This window comes from Tachysurus vachellii, chromosome 13, assembly GCF_030014155.1.
Source record: "Tachysurus vachellii isolate PV-2020 chromosome 13, HZAU_Pvac_v1, whole genome shotgun sequence".
In the NCBI taxonomy this organism is placed as follows: Eukaryota; Metazoa; Chordata; class Actinopteri; order Siluriformes; family Bagridae; genus Tachysurus; species Tachysurus vachellii.
In genome coordinates this window covers 21698969-21722796 of record NC_083472.1, presented here as the reverse complement: position 1 = coordinate 21722796, position 23828 = coordinate 21698969, and the positions used below count along the sequence as shown (strand labels likewise).

The 23828-nt window shown below is 37.2% G+C and overlaps 1 protein-coding gene across 2 annotated transcripts in view; it reads left to right on the top strand.

Moving 5' to 3' along the window:
- Positions 1–23828, top strand: part of fstl5 (follistatin-like 5) — a 161125-nt gene that overhangs the window by 73013 nt on the left and 64284 nt on the right. For both annotated transcript variants that reach the window (XM_060885983.1, XM_060885982.1), the window contains exons 5-6: positions 3503–3699; positions 7587–7707. In XM_060885983.1, the coding sequence (XP_060741966.1) occupies positions 3503–3699; positions 7587–7707 (318 nt within the window). The remainder of the gene's footprint in view (positions 1–3502; positions 3700–7586; positions 7708–23828) is intronic.

The following is a 23828-nucleotide window of genomic DNA, read 5'->3' as shown; positions in this document are numbered from 1 at the left end:
ATAATAATGAATACTTTAATAACACAGACACCGGAAAATCTATGTACACATGATTAGACGTAATGTGATGGTTAGTTTATGTGCTTTGTAAACGGACACTTCATTACGCGTCATTACATAGTTTTACTCAATTGGGTTTCTGTTCGAAAACAAAGGTAATTTTGCAGTTTCTGATTTTTCTTAAATTAGCGTCTTGAAGTTTTCCACCGAAGAAAAGTCTTTAAGATGGAGGATATCATGTTGTGAGGGTTTTTAAGTAAAATGACATGCAGGATTTTTTTTTTATTAACTTTAACAGAAGCTATTTTAGGTGTGATATCAAATAACTGATTTCTTTCATTTTTTAACTTTAACTGTAATTATAGTTGGTACTTGTTATTCTTTAAATTACTCTTCAGACCCTGCAGGTCCTTGGAAATCACATTTTTGTCCATTCAGTAAAAATGAAAGACGTTCCTTCAAGATTAATAAAGTTCTATATTATCTTATCTTATCTTAATATGTATGTTTTAATCATTTGAGAATTTCCAGGTCACCGATTGGTCCCTAATCGACCAATTACAATCAAGATACTACCTCAAAGCACACTTTCACCTTTTAAATACTATTTTATGTCCAAGGATGCTTCATCAATTTGCTCTGTAGAAAAAATTTAAAGTATTGAAAATGTGTTCATGGTGAATTGTTTTGTTAAAACACTAACAGAAACTGTACACCACAAAATACCACTACTGATTATTTTCCCCTAACAGCACATCTCCGAGTGTTTCATTCTTTACTTACTTTATAGACGTGTTTTCCCTGGTTGAAATCTTAGCACTCCGATCTCGCAGCACTAGTCGTGTCGTACGTCCGCATTACAGTCTGTTGCTCCTAGCGATATTGGAGCAGGACGTTTTAGCAAGCAGAGCAGCATGACCCATCAATATACATCAGGTCACCCCTGACTGCTGTACTACGCTCTATATATTGCTGTCACACACCTTCAATTATGGCGGAACACAGTCTGAGGTGAAGCAGGGTTGTCGTCAGTCCGTGTTATTCCTAGCAAGGCTGAAACACTCCTACGCATCCTGATGGAGATGAGTCACAGTGGAGAGCACAATGTCAATGATGGATCTGTAATAAACAACCGTGCCTTCATTCATTCTTTTTCAACTCTGTCTGAAGATAATGGGTGTGTGTGTGGGAGAGAGTATGTGTATGTGTGTGAGTATGTATGTGTGCATGCATGTGTGTATGTGTGTATGTGTGTGTATGTATGTATGTGCATGTGTGTGTGTGTTTATGTGCGTGCGTGTGTATGTATGTATGTGTGAGTGTGTGTGTGTGTTTATGTGCGTGCGTGTGTATGTGTGTGTGTGTATGTATGTATGTGCATGAGTGTGTGTGTGTTTATGTGCGTGCGTGTGTATGTATGTGTGTGTGTGTGTGTGTGTGTGTGTGTGTATGTATGTGTGCATGTGTGTGTGTGTGTGTGTGTGTGTGTGTGTGTGTGTGTGGTACACAATGTGATTGCAGGATCTCAGGAATGCCTACGAGCTGAACTAAGATAAAGACTTGGAGGTCCTTTTAAATAAGCAGTAATTGAATTTAAACTAATGTCTGTTTCCCTCTGTGTGTGTGTGTGTGTGTGTGTGTGTGTGTGTGTGTGTGTGTGTGTGTGTGTGTGTGTGTATCAAAAATTTGAGAATCACATTTGATATTGAAGCCAGTTTATCTGCTGTGTTCTTCAGGGCTGTTCGTTTATCCTGAAGTGTTGTTGACTTTAATGTTGTTGAAAAATGACTTTACGTTGGTTTATAATTTCATAATAAACAAAATGGTATGATAGATAGATAGATAGATAGATAGATAGATAGATAGATAGATAGATAGATAGATAGATAGATAGAATAGATAGATAGAGTAGATAGATAGAATAGTTAGATAGATAGATAGATAGATAGATAGATAGATAGATAGATAGATAGATAGATAGATAGATAGATAGATAGAGCAGTGGTACAGCTGTCTCTAAAAACAGGCTCTTTATTCTTTGTGTACACAAAGCAGCAGAAGTTCAAGCAGATGAGAAGATGAACCCTGATGGCCTTGACACGTGTCAGTGAAACCACTCATACAGCCTAAAGAGTCCAGCTGCTCCTCTCCTTCCATCGCTATTCATCTTCCTTTCTCTCCTTTTGCTTTTCATGATCAGGCCCGAGAGAGAAAGCAGTGGCTCAAGCACTCCAAACTAAAGAAAAATCCTTCTCCAGCTGTAGGTGATGAAAATGTTGCAGTCACTTTGAAGAACCACTTGACAAGTCGCTCCAAACAGATTTTTCTAGCTGGGAGAAATGTTTGAAGTACTTAACACCTTTATCATGGCTGTTTTTGCTAGAATTACCCATGGTGCCATTTGTCACTCGCTGCTCGCTGCCTGTCTGTGACTCATCATCGCTTTTGATCTTGCATGACGGGCACATTGATTGAAATTCGGCTTCGTGATAGCGGGAAAAATCTGGCAAACTTTTTGTATACCACTTGTTTGCATGGTGACTCTGGGGAATATATTGAGATTCTGAGCCGTGATATGAGTGACTATAACTCTAGTTTAATGAGAAAATCACAGCTGAGAATTTGAGTAAAATGTTACGAAGCAGTCGTGTTTTTTATTTTAGACTCACTATCAGAAGAATATCCCAAAAATGTCAATCAAACGAGTTAATGTCAGCCGAAATATTTACCGTATCGTCATGTGTCTGATGTGTTTTTGTAGGAATGAAAGTTTTTGTCTGCATGTTTTAATAATAATAATATTAATAATAATATATCATTTTAGTTTGTTACTGGAGTTAAAAATCTCAATTTTCTCAATTATCTTTCAATAAAAAAAAGTCAAAATATAAGAGCCAATCACATTCATCTATGCAAATTAGCTTTATTACAATATGAAAAAGGGGCGTGTCAAAAGAGCTGCACAAAACGTACATAAACTCTTCGTAAACCACGGTAAATTTCACTATTTCATAGATAGATAGATAGATAGATAGATAGATAGATGGATAGATAGATAGATAGATAGATAGATAGATAGATAGATAGATAGATAGATAGATAGATAGATAGACAAAAAGAAATTTGCTTTATATATGTTATATATCACTAATAACATAATGTCAATAATGTGTCCTTTTATATTATTTATTATATAAACTTAAATAATGTTTGTATTTATTTGTATTTGTATTTATATTTATCAATATTAATTTAGTCATCTATTTATTAATTCTTTTGTTTCTTTGCTTAAAATAATACAATTATATTTGAATGTTTATACATACGATTATAATTGTTCATTTTTTTTGTTTGTTTCCATTTTGTTATTTATTTTTTGTATCTCATAAATCTTGATAAATCTAAATAATGCAGAATTTTTTTATTTAAAAAATAATTGAGATGTTTAACATTCAACAACAACCTGTGATCTTCTTTTCTCCTCTTTCTCGTCCTTCTGCAGATGATAACTGTCGTCTCGTCGATTACAAGAAACTGAACAGCAAGGTGTTGAACCTTCACGCTCTTCGCTTCCTACCATCAGGAGCCCAGGACAGCTATGTGAAGGACATGGCATCCAGGAAACATGTAGTAGACATGATGTTCAAGCGCTTCGATGCCGACGGAAATGGACAAGTGGACAGCAGTGAGCTTTCACAGGTCAGGGGATTTAAAAAAAGAAGAAGAAATGAATAATAATAAAAATAATAAATACTTTCAATGGGGGGGCACGGTGGCTTAGTGGTTAGCACGTTCGCCTCACACCTCCAGGGTTGGGGGTTCAATTCCCACCTCCACCTTGTGTGTGTGGAGTTTGCATGTTCTCCCCGTGCCTCGGGGGTTTCCTCCGGGTACTCCGGTTTCCTCCCCCGGTCCAAAGACATGCATGGTAGGTTGATTGGCATCTCTGGAAAATTGTCCGTAGTGTGTGATTGCGTGAGTGAATGAGAGTGTGTGTGTGTGCCCTGCGATGGGTTGGCACTCCGTCCAGGGTGTATCCTGCCTTGATACCCGATGACGCCTGAGATAGGCACAGGCTCCCCGTGACCCAAGGTAGTTCGGATAAGCGGTAGAAGATGAATGAATGAATGACTTTCAATGGTATTAAGCCTGCTCAAAATCTATATCTTGTTTTTAATGAGATAAAAATCTAATTACAAAATTCACAGTAAAAAAAGTTACAATTTATGAGCCAATCACATTCCTGTATGCAATTGAGTTCTAATACAATATGAAAAAGAGGCGGGTCCAAAGAGCTGCACAAACCCTACGTAAACTGACATAAACCACAGTAAATATATTACTTTATTATAATAATTAAAGTAAGTTTTATTAGATTTTTATGATTACTTCAATACAAAGGCACATTAATAACAACGTTATTATGGATATTTGTGTAATGATTAATGAATGAGTTTAGTTTTAATGTGTCAGGAAATAAACCATAGGTTTTTTTTCTGTTATAATAAATGAGTCAGTTTTACAGGTTATTGTGATGTTGTGCGACATGAAGCAGAGTCACTTTTCCCATTAACAAGTTGATTATTCTCCAGTAAGAGACCACGATATACTGCTGCTGTAAAGGAAATGTGATGTGCATGGCTACACGACAAAGAGTCGTTATGACATCCTCAACAAAATGTCAGTGACGTTGCATCTCTCATTTCAGCTATGTCAACTTGACATATCAATGAATACAATAATAGCACTCTTAATGACAGCTGATGTGTTGGGGAAAAAAATATGATTGAGGTTGTGTCAGCTGTATTCCTCTGAACGACCATCCAGCATTTTGGTAACACAGGCACGTGATCACGTTTCATTTTTACTCACGAGAGCGATCTGTCGTGCCTTACAGTATATAAAGTCATAATTATGGTATTTTATAAAGTTCAGGTTAAAATTCAGAGGAAAGCGAGTGCTGGGATTGGGATTGGGATGGGGTGGGGGTGGGGGGGGTGGGTGTTAGTGTAAGAGAGATTGGGGAAGAGAGTGGAGAGATAGAGGAGAAGAGGTCATCTTACACCAACACTCTCACATGAATATGGTCCAGAATTAGATGTCCTCTGCTTTCTCTTTACCTCCTTCAGTCTGCTTGAATGAGCAGTGAAGCTGACGTGTGGTTGTTTTGTGCGCCGCTCGCTGACTCGGCCTTATTTACACTCTCTTGAATGAAGGTGACAGGGGAGCGAATGCAGTGACCTTTTCATGCCCCTTCACTCTGATAAGGTCGGCGCTGTGGGGTTTTCTTATTATGATGAAGAAGTAAAATTAAAATCGTTTGTGGAGCCTCATTTTAGAATAACAAGAATCTATCTATCTGCATATATACTCTCACCGGCCACTTTATTAGGTACACCTTACTAGTACCGGTGTGGTCTTCTGCTGCTGTAGCACATCCGCCTCAAGGTTCGACGTGTTGTGCGTTCAGAGATGCTCTTCTGCATACCTCGGTTGTAACGAGTGGTTATTTGAGTTACTGTTGCCTTTCTATCAGCTCGAACCAGTCTGGCCATTCTCCTCTGACCTCTGGCATCAACAAGGCATTTGCGCCCACAGAACTGCCCTCACTGGATATTTTCTCTTTTTCGGACCATTCTCTGTAAACCCTAGAGATGGTTGTGCGTGAAAATCCCAGTAGATCAGCAGTTTCTGAAATACTCAGACCAGCCCGTCTGGCACCAACAACCATGTCACGTTCAAAGTCACTTAAATCACCTTTCTTCTCCATTCTGACGCTCGGTTTGAACTGCAGCAGATCGTCTTGACCATGTCTACATGCCTAAATGCATTGAGTTGCTGCCATGTGATTGGCTGATTAGAAATTTGCGTTAACGAGCAGTTGGACAGGTGTACCTAATAGTGGCTGGTGAGTGTATATATATATATATATGTATATATATATATATATATATATATATATATATATATATATATATATATATAATTATTTTAATATATATATATATATATATATATATATATATATATATATATATATTACAAGAACAAATAAAAAGCTTCACTTTTTTCACATTTTGTTATGCTACAGCCTTCTTCCAAAATAGATTCACTTTTTTTTTTTTTAAACTACACAATACCCCAAAATGACAACGTGAAAAAAGTTTGTTTTAAAATCTTTTCAAATTTATTCGAAATAACAAAAACAGAAACAAATCACATGAACATAAGTATTCACAGCCTTTGCTCCGTACTTTGTTGAAGTACCTGCCATTACAGGCAGCCGTTACAATCTCAAATCTTTTTGATTATGATGCTACAAGCTTTGCACAACCTATTTTGGGACAGCTTCTCCCTTTTTTCTTCGCAGGACCTCTCAAGCTGTATCAGGTTGGATGGGAAGCATCGGTGCACAGTCATTTTAGTTCTCTCCAGAGATGATTAATCAGGTTCAAGCCTGAGCTGTGGCTGGGCCACAATAGGACATACACAGAGTTGTCCTGTTACCTCGGTCTGAGTTCCAGAGCGCTCTGGAGCAGGTTTTCATCAGAGATGTCTCTGTACATTCATCTTTGTCTCTGCATTCATCTTTCCCTCAATCCTGACTAGTCTCCCAGTTCCTGCCATGGCATGATGCCGCCATCACCATGCTTCAATGATGAGCTGTGGCTGGTTTCCTCCAGACTTGACGCTTGCTATTCGGGCCAAAGAGTTCAATCTTTGTTTCATCAGACCAGAGAATTCTGTTTCTCATGGACTGAGAATCCTTCAGGTTCAGGTGCCTTCTGGCAAACTCTAGGTGGTCATCATGTGATTTTTACTGAGGAGTGGCTTCTGTCTGGCCACTGTACTATACAGGCCTGATTGGTTGAGTGCTGCAGAGATGGTTTTTCTTCTGAAAGTTTCTCATCTCTCTACAGAAAAATACTCTGTCAAGGTAACCATTGGGTTCTTGGTCACCTCCCAGACTAAGGCCCTTCTCCCTCGATCGCTCAGTTTGCCCAGGAGGCCCACTGAGGTAAAGGTTCTGGTGGTTCCAAACTTCTTCCATTTTCAGGTGATGGAGGCCACTGTGCTCATTGGGCCCTTCAATGCTACTGAAATTTTTTTGTTCCCTTCAGCAGATCTGGGCCTCGATACAATCCTGTATCGGAGGTCTACAGTCAATTCCTTTGGACTTCATGGCTTGGTTTGTGCTCTGACATGCAGTGTTTACTGTGGGACTTTATATAGACATGTGTGCGCATAGAATTTTGAGGAAAATAATGAATTTAATCCTTAAAAAACAGAAGCTAATGATTGTTTATATCTGTTATAATCTATGTAATAATAACAATTATCCTGTTTCATACAGTAGATGCTCCATTAAAAATCTGAAGTAGCTATAAATAGACAACAATAACTACCTACTGTCATTTAATTCAAATTAATTAAGAAAAATAAGACACACTGTGCAATACATGGAAAATAATCAACTTATGGGAGGAAACAGTAGCTTTGCTTCACATCAGGACACATGACAGGACATTGTGAGACAGTAAGATAGATTGTGGACTAATAAACACCTCCATGTTATTCTCCTTCAGGTCATCAAACAAGAAGGTTTGAGAAGCACAGAATCGGAGTGCACGCTGTTCGACATGCTCAAGTACAACGACATGGATGACGACGAGCACCTGAGGAAGGATGAGTTCTATTCTGCTTTTGGTGCGTGTCGTCTTTCAGTTCTTCTAGTTATTTTAAAACAGACAGTACTGACTCGGTCGATCTCCACAAACTTTATAAGTTTAAAGGTTTGAGATATAGAAGCAGTTTACTTTTATATCAGCTGGAGGACTTTCCTTCAAAAAAAAAAAAAAAAACAGAAAAACACTGTGTCCTGTTCTGTACCTCACTACTTACTGTACTGCATGAATTATTACATGAGACACATCTCATGGAGCTTGAAATTCTCCCATCTCAAAGAGATCGACTTCATCTCTCGATCCTCCGCAAGAAATATAACTCAGACGAAAGGAAAACTCTGAGGTCGGGTCTCGTGTTTCGTTTGCTTCGTCGTGTATTATATCTGAGGTGTTGCGCTGCACCTGTAGCGTCGGTTCATCGCACAGAGGTCCGGATGCTATATGAAACGTGGCTCTCTGTTAATGAGTATTTGAGACACTTCTGCAGGGTTTATAACCTTTGGAATGGATTGGAGCAGAGACTGTTACTGCTCTAATGCCGCTTACAGTACGTAACAGCAGCTGAAATACTGAGTTGTGTAATGCAACTTTTTAAAGCGGTCTCCTCAGTGCTAATTGGTTGGATTCACTTAAAGGTGGGGTCTCCATTGTTTGAGTAATGCTTCAGAAAACTGAGTCGGGACGACAAACTAAACAAAAATCAAAACAAACGTGTAGCCAATGAGCAGAAAGGGGCGTGTCTTGTCAATATGGGCGGAGAGAGTGTTCAGTGCGCATGTGTGACATTAGCAGAAAGCGGTTTTAACATTGACATGGAGGATAAAAACAAAGAAAGAAAGCGAAGAAAGGCTTACGATAAGGTAAGAAGTAGGACGTGTTAATATAGGATCAGCTTTCCAGCGCTGGAGAGAACTGAAGGAGCAGGAAGTTGGTCACATATTCACAGATTGGAGTTTCCTGAGTCAATAACTCCTGAGCTAAACGCTGTTACTACACAAATAACACCTCTTTTCTATCGTAGTAATGTAGAGACGCAGCTACAACCGTGTTTTGTGTAGTAACAGTGTTTAGCTCAGGAGTTATTGACTCGGGAAACTCCAATCTGTGAATATGTGACCGACTTTACTTAAGACGCCGAGGCGCTTTTTTCCTTCTCGATAGGTGACTAACGTTGGTTTTGCTTTGTTACACAGAACTAATATATGTCTTTGTCCTTTACATGATTATGCTTGTGTGTCATTTTTGCTTTGTTTATCTACAATCGTATTGTTCTTCCCTTCAGCTATGATAAAGACACATTTCTTTCCATTAGTTGCCTGGGTTGCTTATGTATGTGTGGGCGGAGCTATCGATACAGGGGTGGGACCCATTTGGGTTAGGGGCGTGTTTGTTTTGGTGATTTTATATGTCAACATTGGCTTTCAAACATCAGAGACCCCACCTTTAAGATGGTTTAATGGCAGGAATCAGAACACAAGAAGGAAGAGTGACCAAAGGCAAATTCAAAACATCTCTCTAAGCGCAAATTAAGATCAGGGAACGAAAACACAAATAAGGTTTTGGTGAAATTTTTTAAATTCTGTAAAAAAAATTTTTTACTCAAACCAGTCCAAACCAGTCTGGCCATTCTCCTCTCTCTCTCTCTCTCTCTCTCTCTCTCTTTATAAATAGTATAAATCGTGTAGTCACACTAAAAAATCCAACTAAAAGAAGTGCATTTCAAGTAACTTTTTTCACTTGTAGGTAAGAATTGGTGGCCAAAATGTTTAGTATGTCCCAAAATTGCATACTATTCTACACCATGGTGCAGTTTTAATAGTGAGTAGTGTAGATGAAAAAGTAGGACCCACTTTAAGTAGGACGATGCACTTATTCAACTGACTAAACAAAGTGTGGGATGTTGGACACTTCCTGTAGTCAACTCTCACAGCTTTGCTTACGTAGGAGAAAGGGGCGGGGCTACAGCAATGAATGAGAAAAACCTTCAAGACGGTTGACAAAAACCTTCATTGTCTTACGAATGTCTTTTGAATTAACTCATGTTGTGTGATTCATTTTTCATTATCTAAAAAAAATTGACTGTATTCTACTGAAGCTAGTCAAGCCGTACACTGTCCGTAGCGTAATAGTGTGTAGACCTTTATTTGGGATGCAGCTTAAATTTGGGAAAAATTTCGAAAATAAAAAAATCGAAAAACTATTACACAAAAAAAAATCGAAAAACTATTACACAATTATATTTACCACAAATATATTTCATGAACATTATTTAAATCTAGAATATTTGTATAATATTTTGTCTATTTATTTGAGCTGTAAAGATCTAATTGAGATTATTTATTCTGAATTTTTGAGTATTTGAAGTGTAGATTAAAGGTATTTAATTTAAGTAACCAATCAAACAGGGTACTAACTATAATAAGTTTAAGATAAATGTGTGAAGGATTTTACGGTGGCTTAGTGGTTAGCACGTTCACCTCACACCTCCAGGGTTGGGGGTTCGATTCCCGCCTCCGCCTTGTGTGTGTGGAGTTTGCATGTTCTCCCCGTGCCTTGGGGTTTTCCTCCGGGTACTCCGGTTTCCTCCCCCGGTCCAAAGACATGCATGGTAGGTTGATTGGCATCTCTGGAAAATTGTCCGTAGTGTGTGAGTGTGTGAGTGAATGAGAGTGTGTGTGTGCCCTGCAATGGGTTGGCACTCCGTCCAGGGTGTATCCTGCCTTGATGCCCGATGACACCTGAGATAGGCACAGGCTCCCCGTGACCCGAGGTAGTTCGGATAAGCGGTAGAAAACGAGTGAGAGAGTGAGAGTGAAGGATTTTAATGAAACCAAAATTCAAACTTTATTTATTTAAAAATGATGACTTTATATCCTGCTGTTTTAAAAGAATATTATTTCATTTGAAAGCGTCTGAAATACAGACATTTTCAACATTGTGATCATTTACATAAAGTTTGCATACCGATAACATTTAAAATTCAATTTGTCCAGTTAGACATGTACTCTAAGTTCTCTAGTATAGTGATTTTCTTTCTAATATGACCAGGACAGGACGAATTCTAATAAAGCTAGTGAAATGGAGACCATTGTGTGAATCATACGCAAACGCCGCAGTCACAAAGGCTGACTAATGCATTAGTGCAGCAGTCAGAGAACATGCTCCATATTTGAAAATACTTTACTTAATAGCTGTATTTTTCTTTCTAAGTACAGAGGACAAAAATATCTTCAGTCACAGTCACCCGGAATTATGAGAAATAATACAATATTTCTATTTTCACGTCAGAACTAGTATAGAGTCATTTATTGGTCCGAAAAAGTTTGGAATATGACGAGATATGAGTCATTAAATGTTAAATGTTCAACTGAAAGAATTGTTCATCGTCCATATTCAGAAAGATTATGGGAAGAAGAAAACACGATGATGATTGACAGGGTCACATTTAAATTGTAGAATGAAAGTCACTTTATCTTTCACTGCTTTCAGTAAACATGCTTCTCTGGTCAGAGTCACAGTGGATCCAGAGACGTATTATACAAAATACAATGTATTTTCACCTCCTGCTTCATATATAACATTTTAATAAAGCAGTCCTGAAAGTCCTGAAGGTCATCAAGGTAGGTTCTGCTAATTCCATGCTATTTAAAACCAAACAACCAAACAAACAAATAAACAAACAAACAAACAAACAAATAAATATATAAATAAATGAATAAATAAATAAATAAATAAACACATTTTGTGAGCAATAGAGTCTTTGTTAAATTTTTACATAGATGTTTTCTGGAATTTTTTGAATTTCATTTTAAACAAAACTCAATTAATAATAATAATAATAATAATAATAATAATAATAATAATAATAATAATAATAATAATAATAAAGAGTTAATAAAATTGCTCCAGAATCATGAAATAATTGTAAAATATTAAAAGAACTGGACGACAAGAAAAACCGATAAACCGGAAAACTGATAAACATCTAAACCCAAAACATGTATATTACATAAATATAAAATCAAACTACTTATGATAGAACTTACTTTATTTATTTAAAAATATACAATGGTGTGAAAAAGTGTTTGCTCCCTTCCTGATTGTTTTGCATGTTTGTCACACTTTAATGTTTCAGATCATCAAACAAATTTAAATATTAGGTTATATATAGGTTTATAGGTCTAAATATAGGTTTTTATTATTATGGGAAAACCAAATCCAAGCTGAAATGGTCCTGTGTGGAAATGTTTGCCCCCTGTTAAAACATACCTGAGTTCACTTTCTCTAGCCACACCCAGGCCTGATTACTACCACACCTGTTAACAATCAAGACATCACTTAAATAAGACCTGACTGATGAAGTAAAGTAGACCAAAAGATCCTCAAAAGCTACACATCATGCTGAGATCCAAAGAAATCCAGGAACAAATGTGAAAGAAAGTAATTGAGATCTATCAGTCTGGAAAAGGTTATAAAGCCATTTATAAAGTTTTGGGACTCCAGCGAACCACAGTGAGAGCCATTATCCACAAAACATGGAACAGTGGTGGACCTTCCCAGGAGTGGCCGGCCGGCCAAAATTACCCCAAGAGTGCAGCAACGTGCAGCATCCAAGATGTCACTAAAGACCCCACAATAACATTCAAAGAAATGCAGGCCGAGTGCTGGCAGGGTGATGGCAGAGTGATGGCAGGGTGATGGCAGAGTTTCACAATGGCAGAGTTCCAAGACAAAAATCGCTGCTGAGCAAAAAGAACATACAGTAAAGGCTCATCTCAGATTTGCCAGAAAACTTCTTTATGATCCCCAAGACTTTTGAGAAAATACTCTGTGGACTGACAAGACAAAGGTTGAACTTTTTGGAAGGTGTGTGTTCCATTACATCTTGTGTAAAGGTAACACCGCATTTCAGAAAAAGATCATCATACCAACAGTAAAATATGGTGGTGGTAGTGTGATGGTCTGGGGCTGTTTTGCTGCTTCAGGACCTGGAGGACTTTCTGTGATCAATGGAACCATGAATTCTGCTGTTTACTATGTGTGGCCATCTGTTCGTGTCCTCAAGCTGAAGAGAACTTGGGTTCTGCAGCAGGACAATGATCCAAAACACACCAGCAAGTCCAACTCTTAATGGCAGAAGGAAAACAAAATAAAGACTTTGGAGTGGCTCAGTGACCCGAATCCTATTGAGATGCTGTGGCATGACCTTAAAAAGGCGGTTCATGCTCGAAAACCCTCCATTGTGGCTGAATTACAACAATTCTGCAAAGATGAGTGGACAAATTCCTCCACAGTGCTGTAACAGACTCATTACAAGTTATCACAAACGCTTGATTGCAGTTCTTGCTGCTAAGGGTGGCCCAACTAGTTATTAGGTTTAGGGGGCAAACACTTTTTCACACAGGGCCATGTAGGTTTGGGTTTTGTTTTTCCTTAATAATAAAAACCTTCAATTCAAAACTCCATGTTGTGTTTACTTGTGTTATCTTTGACTATTTACATTTGTTTGATGATTTGAAACATTAAAGTGTGACAAACATGCAAAAAACTAAAAAATCAGGAAGGGGGCCAACACTTTTTCACAACACTGTGTGTGTGTGTGTGTGTGTGTGTGTGTGTATATATATATATATTTGGTTTATTGGTCATTGTTCATGTTTTTTTTTCTATGCATTTTCTACACTACATACTACGGTGCGATCAGCGATCGTCGGGGGTCCAAGCACTTCTTCACAAACCTATAATTCTCCATTAATGCTATAACAGCTCCTTTATACACTCACCCATTTCTCTCTTTTTTTTTTTTTAATTTTTCTCATTTACTTTATCTACGTCTACTAACATTTTCACACATTTTTAATTAGTGATTCACTTAGATTGCTGACTTTGACTCCTTATCTTCAAAGTTATGTCATTAAAAAGAATATTACAAGATAAATGATATGATAAAATACAAACAGCTTCATGCCTTCTCTTTCTCTTTGGTCGTCTCATGGCTCTTACCTCATTTGCTTTTTTAGCCTTGCCCTCTTCTGACATTTTCAATTCCCACTTCACTCGATATCCACTTACGTTCATCAACGCTCTAAGCTCAGGTATGATCATAAAAAGTAGAAATGCAAAAAAAAGAGCTGTTATTTTTCTGTTTATTTTTTTTATTTTGGTCATAAATTACATCCCACATTAACGTGTGTGCATAACTCCCACTCTGAAGGCATTTGGAGAGAGAGTGTGTGTGTGTTAGTGTGTGTGTGTGTGTGTGTGTGTGTGTTGTCTGCAACCCTTCAGGCAAAGCACTACAGTAAGTAAAGGGCATGTTACACTGTGCTTCATATATTTTCAAGTTATTCTCCAGTGATATTTCTTGCCGATACGAATTCAAAATGAAAAGTAGATTTTGTTATAAAAGGTTGTCTCAAAGATTTGTTCTTCTATAGTTCTTCTTCTCCAATTCTATTTCTTTCTCCAACAAGCGAATGTCCTTCACAAAGCTGGGAAAGTTTTCAGACAGAGAACGATTGAAACCGTTATAGATTTATACGATTATCCACTCTATCAGATCTTGACATCCAAACCGTATTAGGTATGCTGATTGTTTGACATTTCAAAAACACTGTAGATATTTTTTAATAGAATTCTTTTCAATTCAATTGCTGCCAATCTCAGGCATTATTGTAGGCATAAGTCTCCTACAATTTTCTGATTGCTCACAGTCTTAGAAGGTGAAGGCTAACATATAGATTCAGAGGAAAATTTATTTACATGAATTTGGCCCTGTTGGCGACTGAACGTTAAAATACTACTTGAATATAATTTGATTTGAAACATTTTACCCAAACACAATTAGTATATATTTTTTATTTAATATTTCTTATATTATTATTATTATTATTATTATTATATATAATATAATTTAGTTTGTTTTTATGTCTAAGGAGGAGTAGGCCAGGTGTATAGTGTATATAATGTGTATGTGATATGTGATGTAATAACTGCGTATATAACTGTGCTATTTATTTATCATGCTAGCAGTTCAGCTATCTTTGAAAACACGTACACTAGACTACATTCTCTACCAACTGCATTCGATTCACTACCTACTGCATTCATCCGACTCTATTTGATACACATTTGATACACGATCTGATTGCATTTGATTCACTACCTACACCATTCGATTCATTATCTATACATTTGATTCACAAACTACTGCATTCGATTCACTGTCTACTGTATTCGATTCTCTACCTACTCCATTTGATTCGCTACCTCCTGCATTCGATTCACCGTCTGCTGCATTCAATTTACAACCTACTGCATTTAATTCATTGCCAACTGCATTTGATTCACTACCTAATGCATTTAATTAAAGACTTACTGCATTCAGCCTACTGCATTTGATTCGCTACCTACTTCTAATCATTCTATTCACTACCTCATACATTTCATTCAACTGCATTCAATTCACTGTCTACTGCACTTGATTCACTTGCTACTGCATTCGATTCACCTTCTACTGCGTTCAATTCACAACATACTGCACTATCTCACTATCTACTGCATTCATCCCACTGCATTTGCTTTAAAACCTACTGCATTCGAATAACAATGCAAATGTTTTTTTCTTGATTAAACCTTTAACGCGTTAACAATGACCCCAGGTGTTGTTACAATTATGGTAAAACTACAATGAATAACGTTTAAATACCTCCAGCAAAGAGCCAACACGTTGCCTTCAGCTATTTTTGACTCTGACAGCTCCTTATGTGATAGCACCATCTGCATTGGCTCTATACTGCAAAATCTCAGCAGAAGCAGTACAGTAGATCATTAGGGAATTTCTCACCTACTGTTTTACGAATACTGAGAACTCAGACATACTATTCCTTAGGCATAATGCTCTTCGCTTACTATTACTTATAGTTCAATAATAGTGATATTCAGCCTTGAGTATATTGAATACTCAAAGAACATGTAGTAATAATTTTTTTTTATTATTACTATTATAGCTGTATGTAAACTCTCTCGTCGTTGTCCTACCTGAGAAATACGAAATCATTGTGAGACTGATGGAAATCATATGGAACTTTAACGTTCACCACAGCTAGGCTAACGGATATAAGCGATGCTATAACAGCAGAGACAAAAGCAGCTGGTTTTCATATCTTTTTCCACTTTTTCACTTCCCATACAATTTGAAACTGCCAATAGACGTAAATGAGGAAAATCGGATTCCTGGGACATTTCTGCCTGAACCTAAATTCAGCAGAAGGCAGGAAGGACATCCTTACTCTATGGAAAATGATGTATGAAATCTGATCATAAGGGATGACTGGAGACGCAGTTAGCGATGTCCACTCCCAGGTGTGAACTTGGCCTCAGACTAAAGCTGCATTCAAGTTCTCCTTAGACGTTTGTACAGTATGTGGTAATTCTTCAGAGGTGGGAATTTGGGAAAAGATAAAAATAGACAGGGTGAGATTTAGTTTTTTTTCTTCAATGACAAGGAAGTTTATTTAGCTCAGATGTGCCTTATCTAGTATGGAAATCTGTAGGCTTTCATTCAAATTAAGCAGGAGCATCAATCAATCAATCAATCAATCAATTAATCACTTAGCTTTCAGTAGACTCAGGTGTGGTTCCTACTTGGTTGGAGTAAAAACTGCACCCACATCAGCCCTTTCCTGATAACTAGACACCCTTGATGTAGCCGTACTACAAACCTATGACTTAAATCATCCAATCTGCTCTAAACATCAAATTAATCAAGATTCATTTAAGACATCATGAGATTTTGTTATTGAAACACCCCCCACCAACCTCCCTAGCTATAATTACGATATAATGGAAGTGATAAAGTTCCTATACTTCATGTAGTGATTAAAATCTCTCTGCTTGATCTTATCAAGAAGGCACCAGCATGCCATGGTTGGGTGTGACAGCTCCAGAATTCAGCCTCATAAATCAAATCCCCCAAGAAATAGATGAAACCATCTAGCACTTTTCCACCATTTCTGTTGGTATTTCAACTGCCAAATAAGTCAAACCAGGAAAGAAGAAGAAAAAAAATGGCTCATCCTAATAGTGTAATGGTTTATTCTAACCATTTAACTTGAATACGGTTAATGGAGAACTAACTATAAGCCTAATTTCCATTAAGATCACCATCCAATCACCTTATTGATTGAACGCTTATCACACTACCTATAATCCACACCTATAGTCTTCAAAAATTAGGCCAAAATCCATAAGCATCCTATTCACTTCACTTCTTCACTACATATGCCCCTTTTCCACCGAGGCAGTTTGAGTGCTGGTTCGGAGCCAGAGCCTAATTTAGAGCCAGTTCTTTCTTTTTCGACACCCAAAGCACCGGCTCTGAACCAGGAAAAGTGGTTCTTAAGTAGCACCAAAACGTTGCTGGTCTAGACTTAAGAACCGCTTGTGAGCGGAGCTACTGTTAGAGCATTTGATAATGTACCTTAAGTATACTTGTGTATGTTTAATACACTTTTACTTTACCGCAATATGATACATTATCAGCACACATGATAGTAGTTAGCTACATGCTAAGGCTAACTTTTTTCTCTGTTAATGATAAAATAACGTTATGTACTTTCTCGATTACAACCTCCGTTTATACAGATTACATGGAGCTGCACGTACACGTTGGATTCGCTGCGTTTGGGTGTTAATGTAGGTTCACAAAGCCATGAGCATTAACAGTAAAGCAACATCCACCATTGTTGATGATGTGTTTGTGTTTGCCGCTGCTGCGCTAAAGTTGCTGGGACACGTGACACATATACAGTGACGTCAGACTCGGCTCTGTGATGCTCTCTAGCCGGTGGAAAGACAAACCGGTTCTTAGAAGGTTCGCCAGTGGAACCAACTTTGAACCAGCACCAGCGTTAGCTCTGAACCAGCACCCGGTTCTTTTTGGTGGAAAAGGGTCACTAGTGTACAGTATAACATCTCTGTAGACCAAATATAGTGCACTCCATGTGCCTGACAGAAAGCTATTCGTCTAGTAGAGATTTAGTCCAAACGTGACACAATATCATTTAGCATTACCAATTTTTACACATTGTCTCTTTCACTTCCGCCATCTTCATTGGAGTCGCTTTTGGTCAGAAGACTCGCTTGCTCAGTGGGAGCACTATAAAGTAGACAAATTACGAGATGGAAAACGAATGCAAGAAATCAATCAGGATATGGAGTAGTTCATATGGTACACCAATATATTTCTCTCGCTTGTTACACTTCCTTCAAATTCTGCACAATATCTGGCTTCACTCGTATTCCTGCCTTGCTTGAAAATGATTCATTTTATTGACTACGTGCGTCTCCGATATTTGTAGGACGATAACAATGAATGCATAATTGAATATCCCGGTGACTGATAAGAGTTATACAAGAGAGAGAGCAGAAAATTCTACGTATCTAATATGTTAATATAGACAACCATGTCTGGATTTATCTCTGCATAACAAAGGAAGCCTGAAGTCTTAACGTTTTGACTGATTTTGTAAAATATTCAAGCATGAGCTGATGTGATTGAGGAGAAACCATAAATAATTCATTCTTTATGCCCTTCCATACGCTCAGACATAAAAAAATCATATTGGTATAATTAGTTTTCCCAGCGGTGTTCTGTAAATCTCAACTGAATTTAATTGTGTAATAATCTACAGTATGAAAGCCACACTTTTTTTTTTTAATTCATTTTTACCCCCCAAAAATATTTACTATGTGTTTCATCAGAACATGTAGTGAACATTTGTTTAACGGAGTGGGGTCTGGTGTGGTGCGGTGTGGTGCGTTGGAGTATACACACTGCTGCGTGAGGCTCGAAGTCAGTATTCCTGGTATTGATTCCAGCCCATGATGGAGAGTCACAGACCATGAGGGCATAAAATGGTTCGCTTTGCAGAGTCTCTCAGCCTCCTTTGGGTTTCAGGAGAAGTGAGAAACTACTGTGAATCGTGAAAAGTGGAAGAGTCTAGCGAACCGCGGGTGTCATGAAATCACAATATCAGAATTTTCTTTCTTTGATATCAACAGTGATTCTTTAAAAATAAAACCTAAGACCTGTCATTAAACACGGATTTTTTAATCGATGCAAAAAAGCGAGAGAAAATATTTTCAATGCAATCAAATGTATGTTGTATTTATTTCCTATTAAACAGTCACAATAAACCAAAGATTAATATGATTTCTATTTATTTCTATTCTATTTCACATGCCTACTTATTCCAACCTTTACAATTATTGTTCTATTCACATAATTTCTATAAAAATAACAAATACTAAAAAATCTGCAAAATTATCTGACTATAAGAGTATTTAAAGCTTGCAATGAAACAACTTAATAATCATATGTTTGGTTTATTGTAATCTTAGTAAAGGAAATGCTAGCTTCCATTTGCTAAGCTTTAGCCTTTTGCCCATGATTTGTCTTTTTTCAGGTAAAGCAAATAAAGAGTCAGTGCATTATTTTAAAATATAACGTGATTACTTTGCATTTTAATTACTAGCTCCCACAATGAAGGTTGTTTTGATCGAGGTGTTGTTCAGGTACTGAATATATTCTTTTTTGTAAACAATATAAATACCAGCTGTCAAACAATCCACAACATCTAAGCGCTGTAGATTGTAATGTTTGAATGCTAATCCAAAAGTTAGCAAAAGAAACTGAATCTGTGGTAGGAAAATAAAATCACAAACTCAGTGAATATTTAAGGACAGATGTACAGTAGAAGCGAGTGAAGAACGACTGAATGTCATTGGGTGTAGCATGTCATGAATGTAGCATCACTCAGTTTCTGGTGTGTATTTTATCATCTTTTATAAAGTGATTGGTCATACAGTATGTATTCGCTTTAAATGTTATTTATAACATATTGAATAAAATGCAAATGAAATATTAAAATAAATACTGAAATAAATAGATTGCTTTTAGACTACTTGCAGCCAAGTACAAATGTAATTAGCTTGTTAGCATTATTGTAGCTCTGAAATGATTACTAATGATTTCTAACTTTATCTAAAGTTTGCTTGATTCTTGATTTTCAAAAACAACCGTTAGCTAGAAATCTTGCAAGGATATCTAAAAGAACAAAGTATTTTATACAAAGTAAAATACAAAAAAATATTAAGGATATGTCAAGGATAGGGGGGGCACGGTGGCTTAGTGGTTAGCACGTTCGCCTCACACCTCCAGGGTTGGGGGTTCGATTCCCGCATCCGCCTTGAGTGTGTGGAGTTTGCATGTTCTCCCTGTGCCTCAGGGGTTTCCTCCGGGTACTCCGGTTTCCTCCCCGGTCCAAAGACATGCATGGTAGGTTGATTGGCATCTCTGGAAAATTGTCCGTAGTGTGTGATTGCATGAGTGAATGAGTGTGTGTGTGTGTGCCCTGCGATGGGTTGGCACTCCATCCAGGGTGTATCCTGCCTTGATGCCCGATGACGCCTGAGATACAGTAGGCACAGGCTCCCCGTGACCCGAGGTAGTTCGGATAAGCGGTAGAAAATAATGAATGAATGAATGTTAAGGATATTGAATCAGCTATGTTTCAATATGTAGTGAGCCAGACCCCTTAGTAGTGCCCTAACTTGATATACTGAATCATATACTAGGGAGATTGGTAGCTGATTGAGACACGACCATAAAGTAGAAAACTAACCGACAAAGTACGTTAGCTGAAATCCAAGTGCTAATTAAAGGGAAATGTTTCTATCTGCTGTGGTAGTTCAGAGTGAGATTACAAGTCACCCTTGGCATTGTGTATATCTTTGAGAGTGATTTTGTTGCAAGATTAAAGATTAGTGAAAGGACCGATTGGGACTCGAATCATCCGCATCCCTACTTGCATTCACCAGACATCATGTAGCTACAGACTTTAATAATTTCCTTGATTTTATCAAAGCCTTGATGTGTCGTTCTGTATATTACTCACCATGATAACTATGCAAATAAATAAATAAATAAATAAATAAATAGAATAAAATCGTTCAGCCCTACTGAGTCATAGATCATCTGTAGTGTTTCATAAGTTTCATAAGTCTTGAAGTTGAAATATGTAAGTCAGGAACTGTACAGTTCCATCCTACACACAAATGTAAATTAGTTTCTGGTTTCCAGAAAATCTTTCCATTTCCATGCTTCACACTTCTGTGCATGTTGTCCAAGAAGCTTTTTAGAAAATGCTTAATGAGTTTACTGAGATTGCTGCCACAGCTTCTGACCCCAGAGGCCATTTGCCTTCGCCGCTGGGCAACTGGAGCCCAAGGGACACTTTTTAGGGCTTGATTGCAAGTAACACTGTTGTGGCTTATTCGTATCTGGCAGCACGATGCCAATTAATGGCTCCTCATGTGTTTCAGCAGACCCGACTCCCGCTGCGCTCGAGCCCAGCAAGCTTTCTCCGGTGCTAGTAAACTGAGCTGGAAATGCTTTGCATAATTATTAGGCTTCATGTAGAAGTGACAATTTACGAAATGTAAATCCAAGGAAAGCAAATACTCTGGGAGATATCCTAGTGTTTGTAGAGATGGGGGAAAATATACAGCTAATAATTTCAGACAAAATAACCTTGGTGTGCTTGAACAGTAAAGACAAGGACCTTTTGAAATCTACGTGCGTTAAGTGCTTTGAAGAGGCAAGTAAACATAAAGCGATCTATTTTCATGATTGTAGAACATGAACGAAAACAAGGCTTAAGACTAGTGAGTTGTATATTTTTGTACACATTCACATTTATGTGATTAGATAATCACCCAATCAGGGTAATCAGATCGTAATCAGGGTCAGTTCCAGCCAATTACATTAGAGTGGGCTGGTACAAATACGTAATAGGTGAACGATCAGTAGTAGAGAAGCCCCCAAAGCCCCCACCCCTCTGATTTGTGCTTCGGGGATGGGGCTTTTATTGTGTATGGGACGTCAATGTCTATTGGCTGTAGGCTGCCCATCCAATCAGAATTTATAAATCATGCTGGTATTTTTTTGTTGCATTTTTTTAGCAAAAAAAAATAAAATAATACATTTTATTGGGTGGACAAGACCCAAATTTGGGTGGGCTTAGCTTACCCCTGCCCACTGCTACATCTGGCCCGATCATAATGAATACAATCATTAAGTCAAGAGCAGTTTATATTTTACCAAATTCATGATTTAATGATTTTGCGATTGGAGAAATTAAAGCAAAATGAAACTATATTCGAAACTGTTGAAAATTACTGCAGATTTTCAACAGATTCGGGTCGAGACGCTTCGTCTGACATCATGAACAAAATACTCTCAAATTAAAAAATTCAAACAGTTTTTTTCCACAACAAACTTATAAAAAATGTCCAGGGATCAATTAAAAATAAATGTCAAAATTTGGGTGTCAGAGTTCAGTGAAAGTTCAGATCATTACACAGGGATAGACGGACTTCAGCTGTACTTTAAACTCTCCAGTCTTCCTGCAGAGAATTTTTAATATCACAAAAACATAAACTTTGAACATCTGTAATCCTTTCAAAATATCAGCACAATCAGGCAAATTGGATTTTTTTTTTTTTTTGCATATTTGACTAGATCAAGTAATTATGAGCGTAAATGGCTGAACAAAAGCTTCAGATTGAACAGTGTCACTGATTCCCCAAAGCTCCTCCTGAACAAGTCTACTGAGACCCACTACACAAGCTTCTCTCATGGCTCTGATTTGTATCCACCTCCACATAAGATAACTTGAAAAAAATTAAAAAAATACCATCCTCTCATCTCCAGAAGCCTCTTGTGGTAGTTGAAAGAGCTTCGATGTCTTCTGATTGAAGTTAGTTTTATTTCAAGTGAAGCCCAGGTTCATATCAGCCAGGCCTTTGCTGTGAGTCATAGTCATAATTTTAATAGTGGTATTATGTGTGTGTGAGTGTGTGTGTGTGTTAGTAGTGGATAATATTTATCTAAATATCATAACACACTACTTTAAGGCAGTTCTCTGATATACAACACATACTGTTTTTTTTTTTTGCTAAATTAAACAAAGACTATTATATTATTTCTATCCTATTTTATTATTGCTATATTAAATACTACTTGCTTGCTTAATGCTAGAACACTTACGCTGATGGAAATGAAGTTTGTGTAGAAACTAATTCATTATTAAGACACAAAATTGTAATTTGAATCATTATTGTATACATATTCTAAATGTATACTTCTACAAACTTCTACAAAAATAAACTATTTAGCACTGAAATGATGGGAATGTGTCTTTCCACAGACTGTATTTATCTCTCTTTAACTGTATCAGTGAAAAAAAAAAAATAAATCAGCTTCTCTTTACTTCCATCGGTGTGCCATCTCTGCTCAGTTGTGTGGTTATTTTCACTCTCTTCTCCTCTCTTTCCTCTTTTTTAAACACCCCATAACTCCACATTGTCACATTTCCAACTCAATACACAATACACAGGAAGTGAATGGAGTGTCCAGCCTCAGCAAATCCCAAACGCATTACGATACATGGGAGTGGAATTGACCGGTTAGGGAGGATATTATTGAACGGTTGAGACTGTGCAAGGATGAAATCCAATTCATCCCACACACACATTTGTAATTCTGTCTTTGTGGGGTATTTCTATTGACTTAGGTGTAGCTAATTAGTGCTAAACCTGCACCTAGGCCTGACGTTTCAGACAAATGTCCACATAAGGTTATAAATGCCTCATTATGGTATAGGGTTTCACAATGTGATAAACACACACACACACACACACACACACACACACACACACACGTGTGGTGTTATATCATGTCATAATATCATATATCTACTTAAATGTATGAGTCTTTCCTTTTATAGGATTAAAATGAAATAAATATAAGATTACTGAACTTATTTCTAGGCATATTTCACTATTTTTAAGCTTTACATTTTATTATTCTATCAGCAGATATTTTTGCAGCAAAGCAAATTCTAGAAATAGGACTACTAATATTTATCAGACTCTTTCTCTAAATTCTAAGTAAACGTCTCCTCACAATTCTCTTTATGTGGAGTGAAATCTGTGTGTGAAACAATAACATATTAATATTAATATAAACCTGTAATTTGCAGCTGCACTATTATTAGAGCTGATGTGGTAGAAAATTGA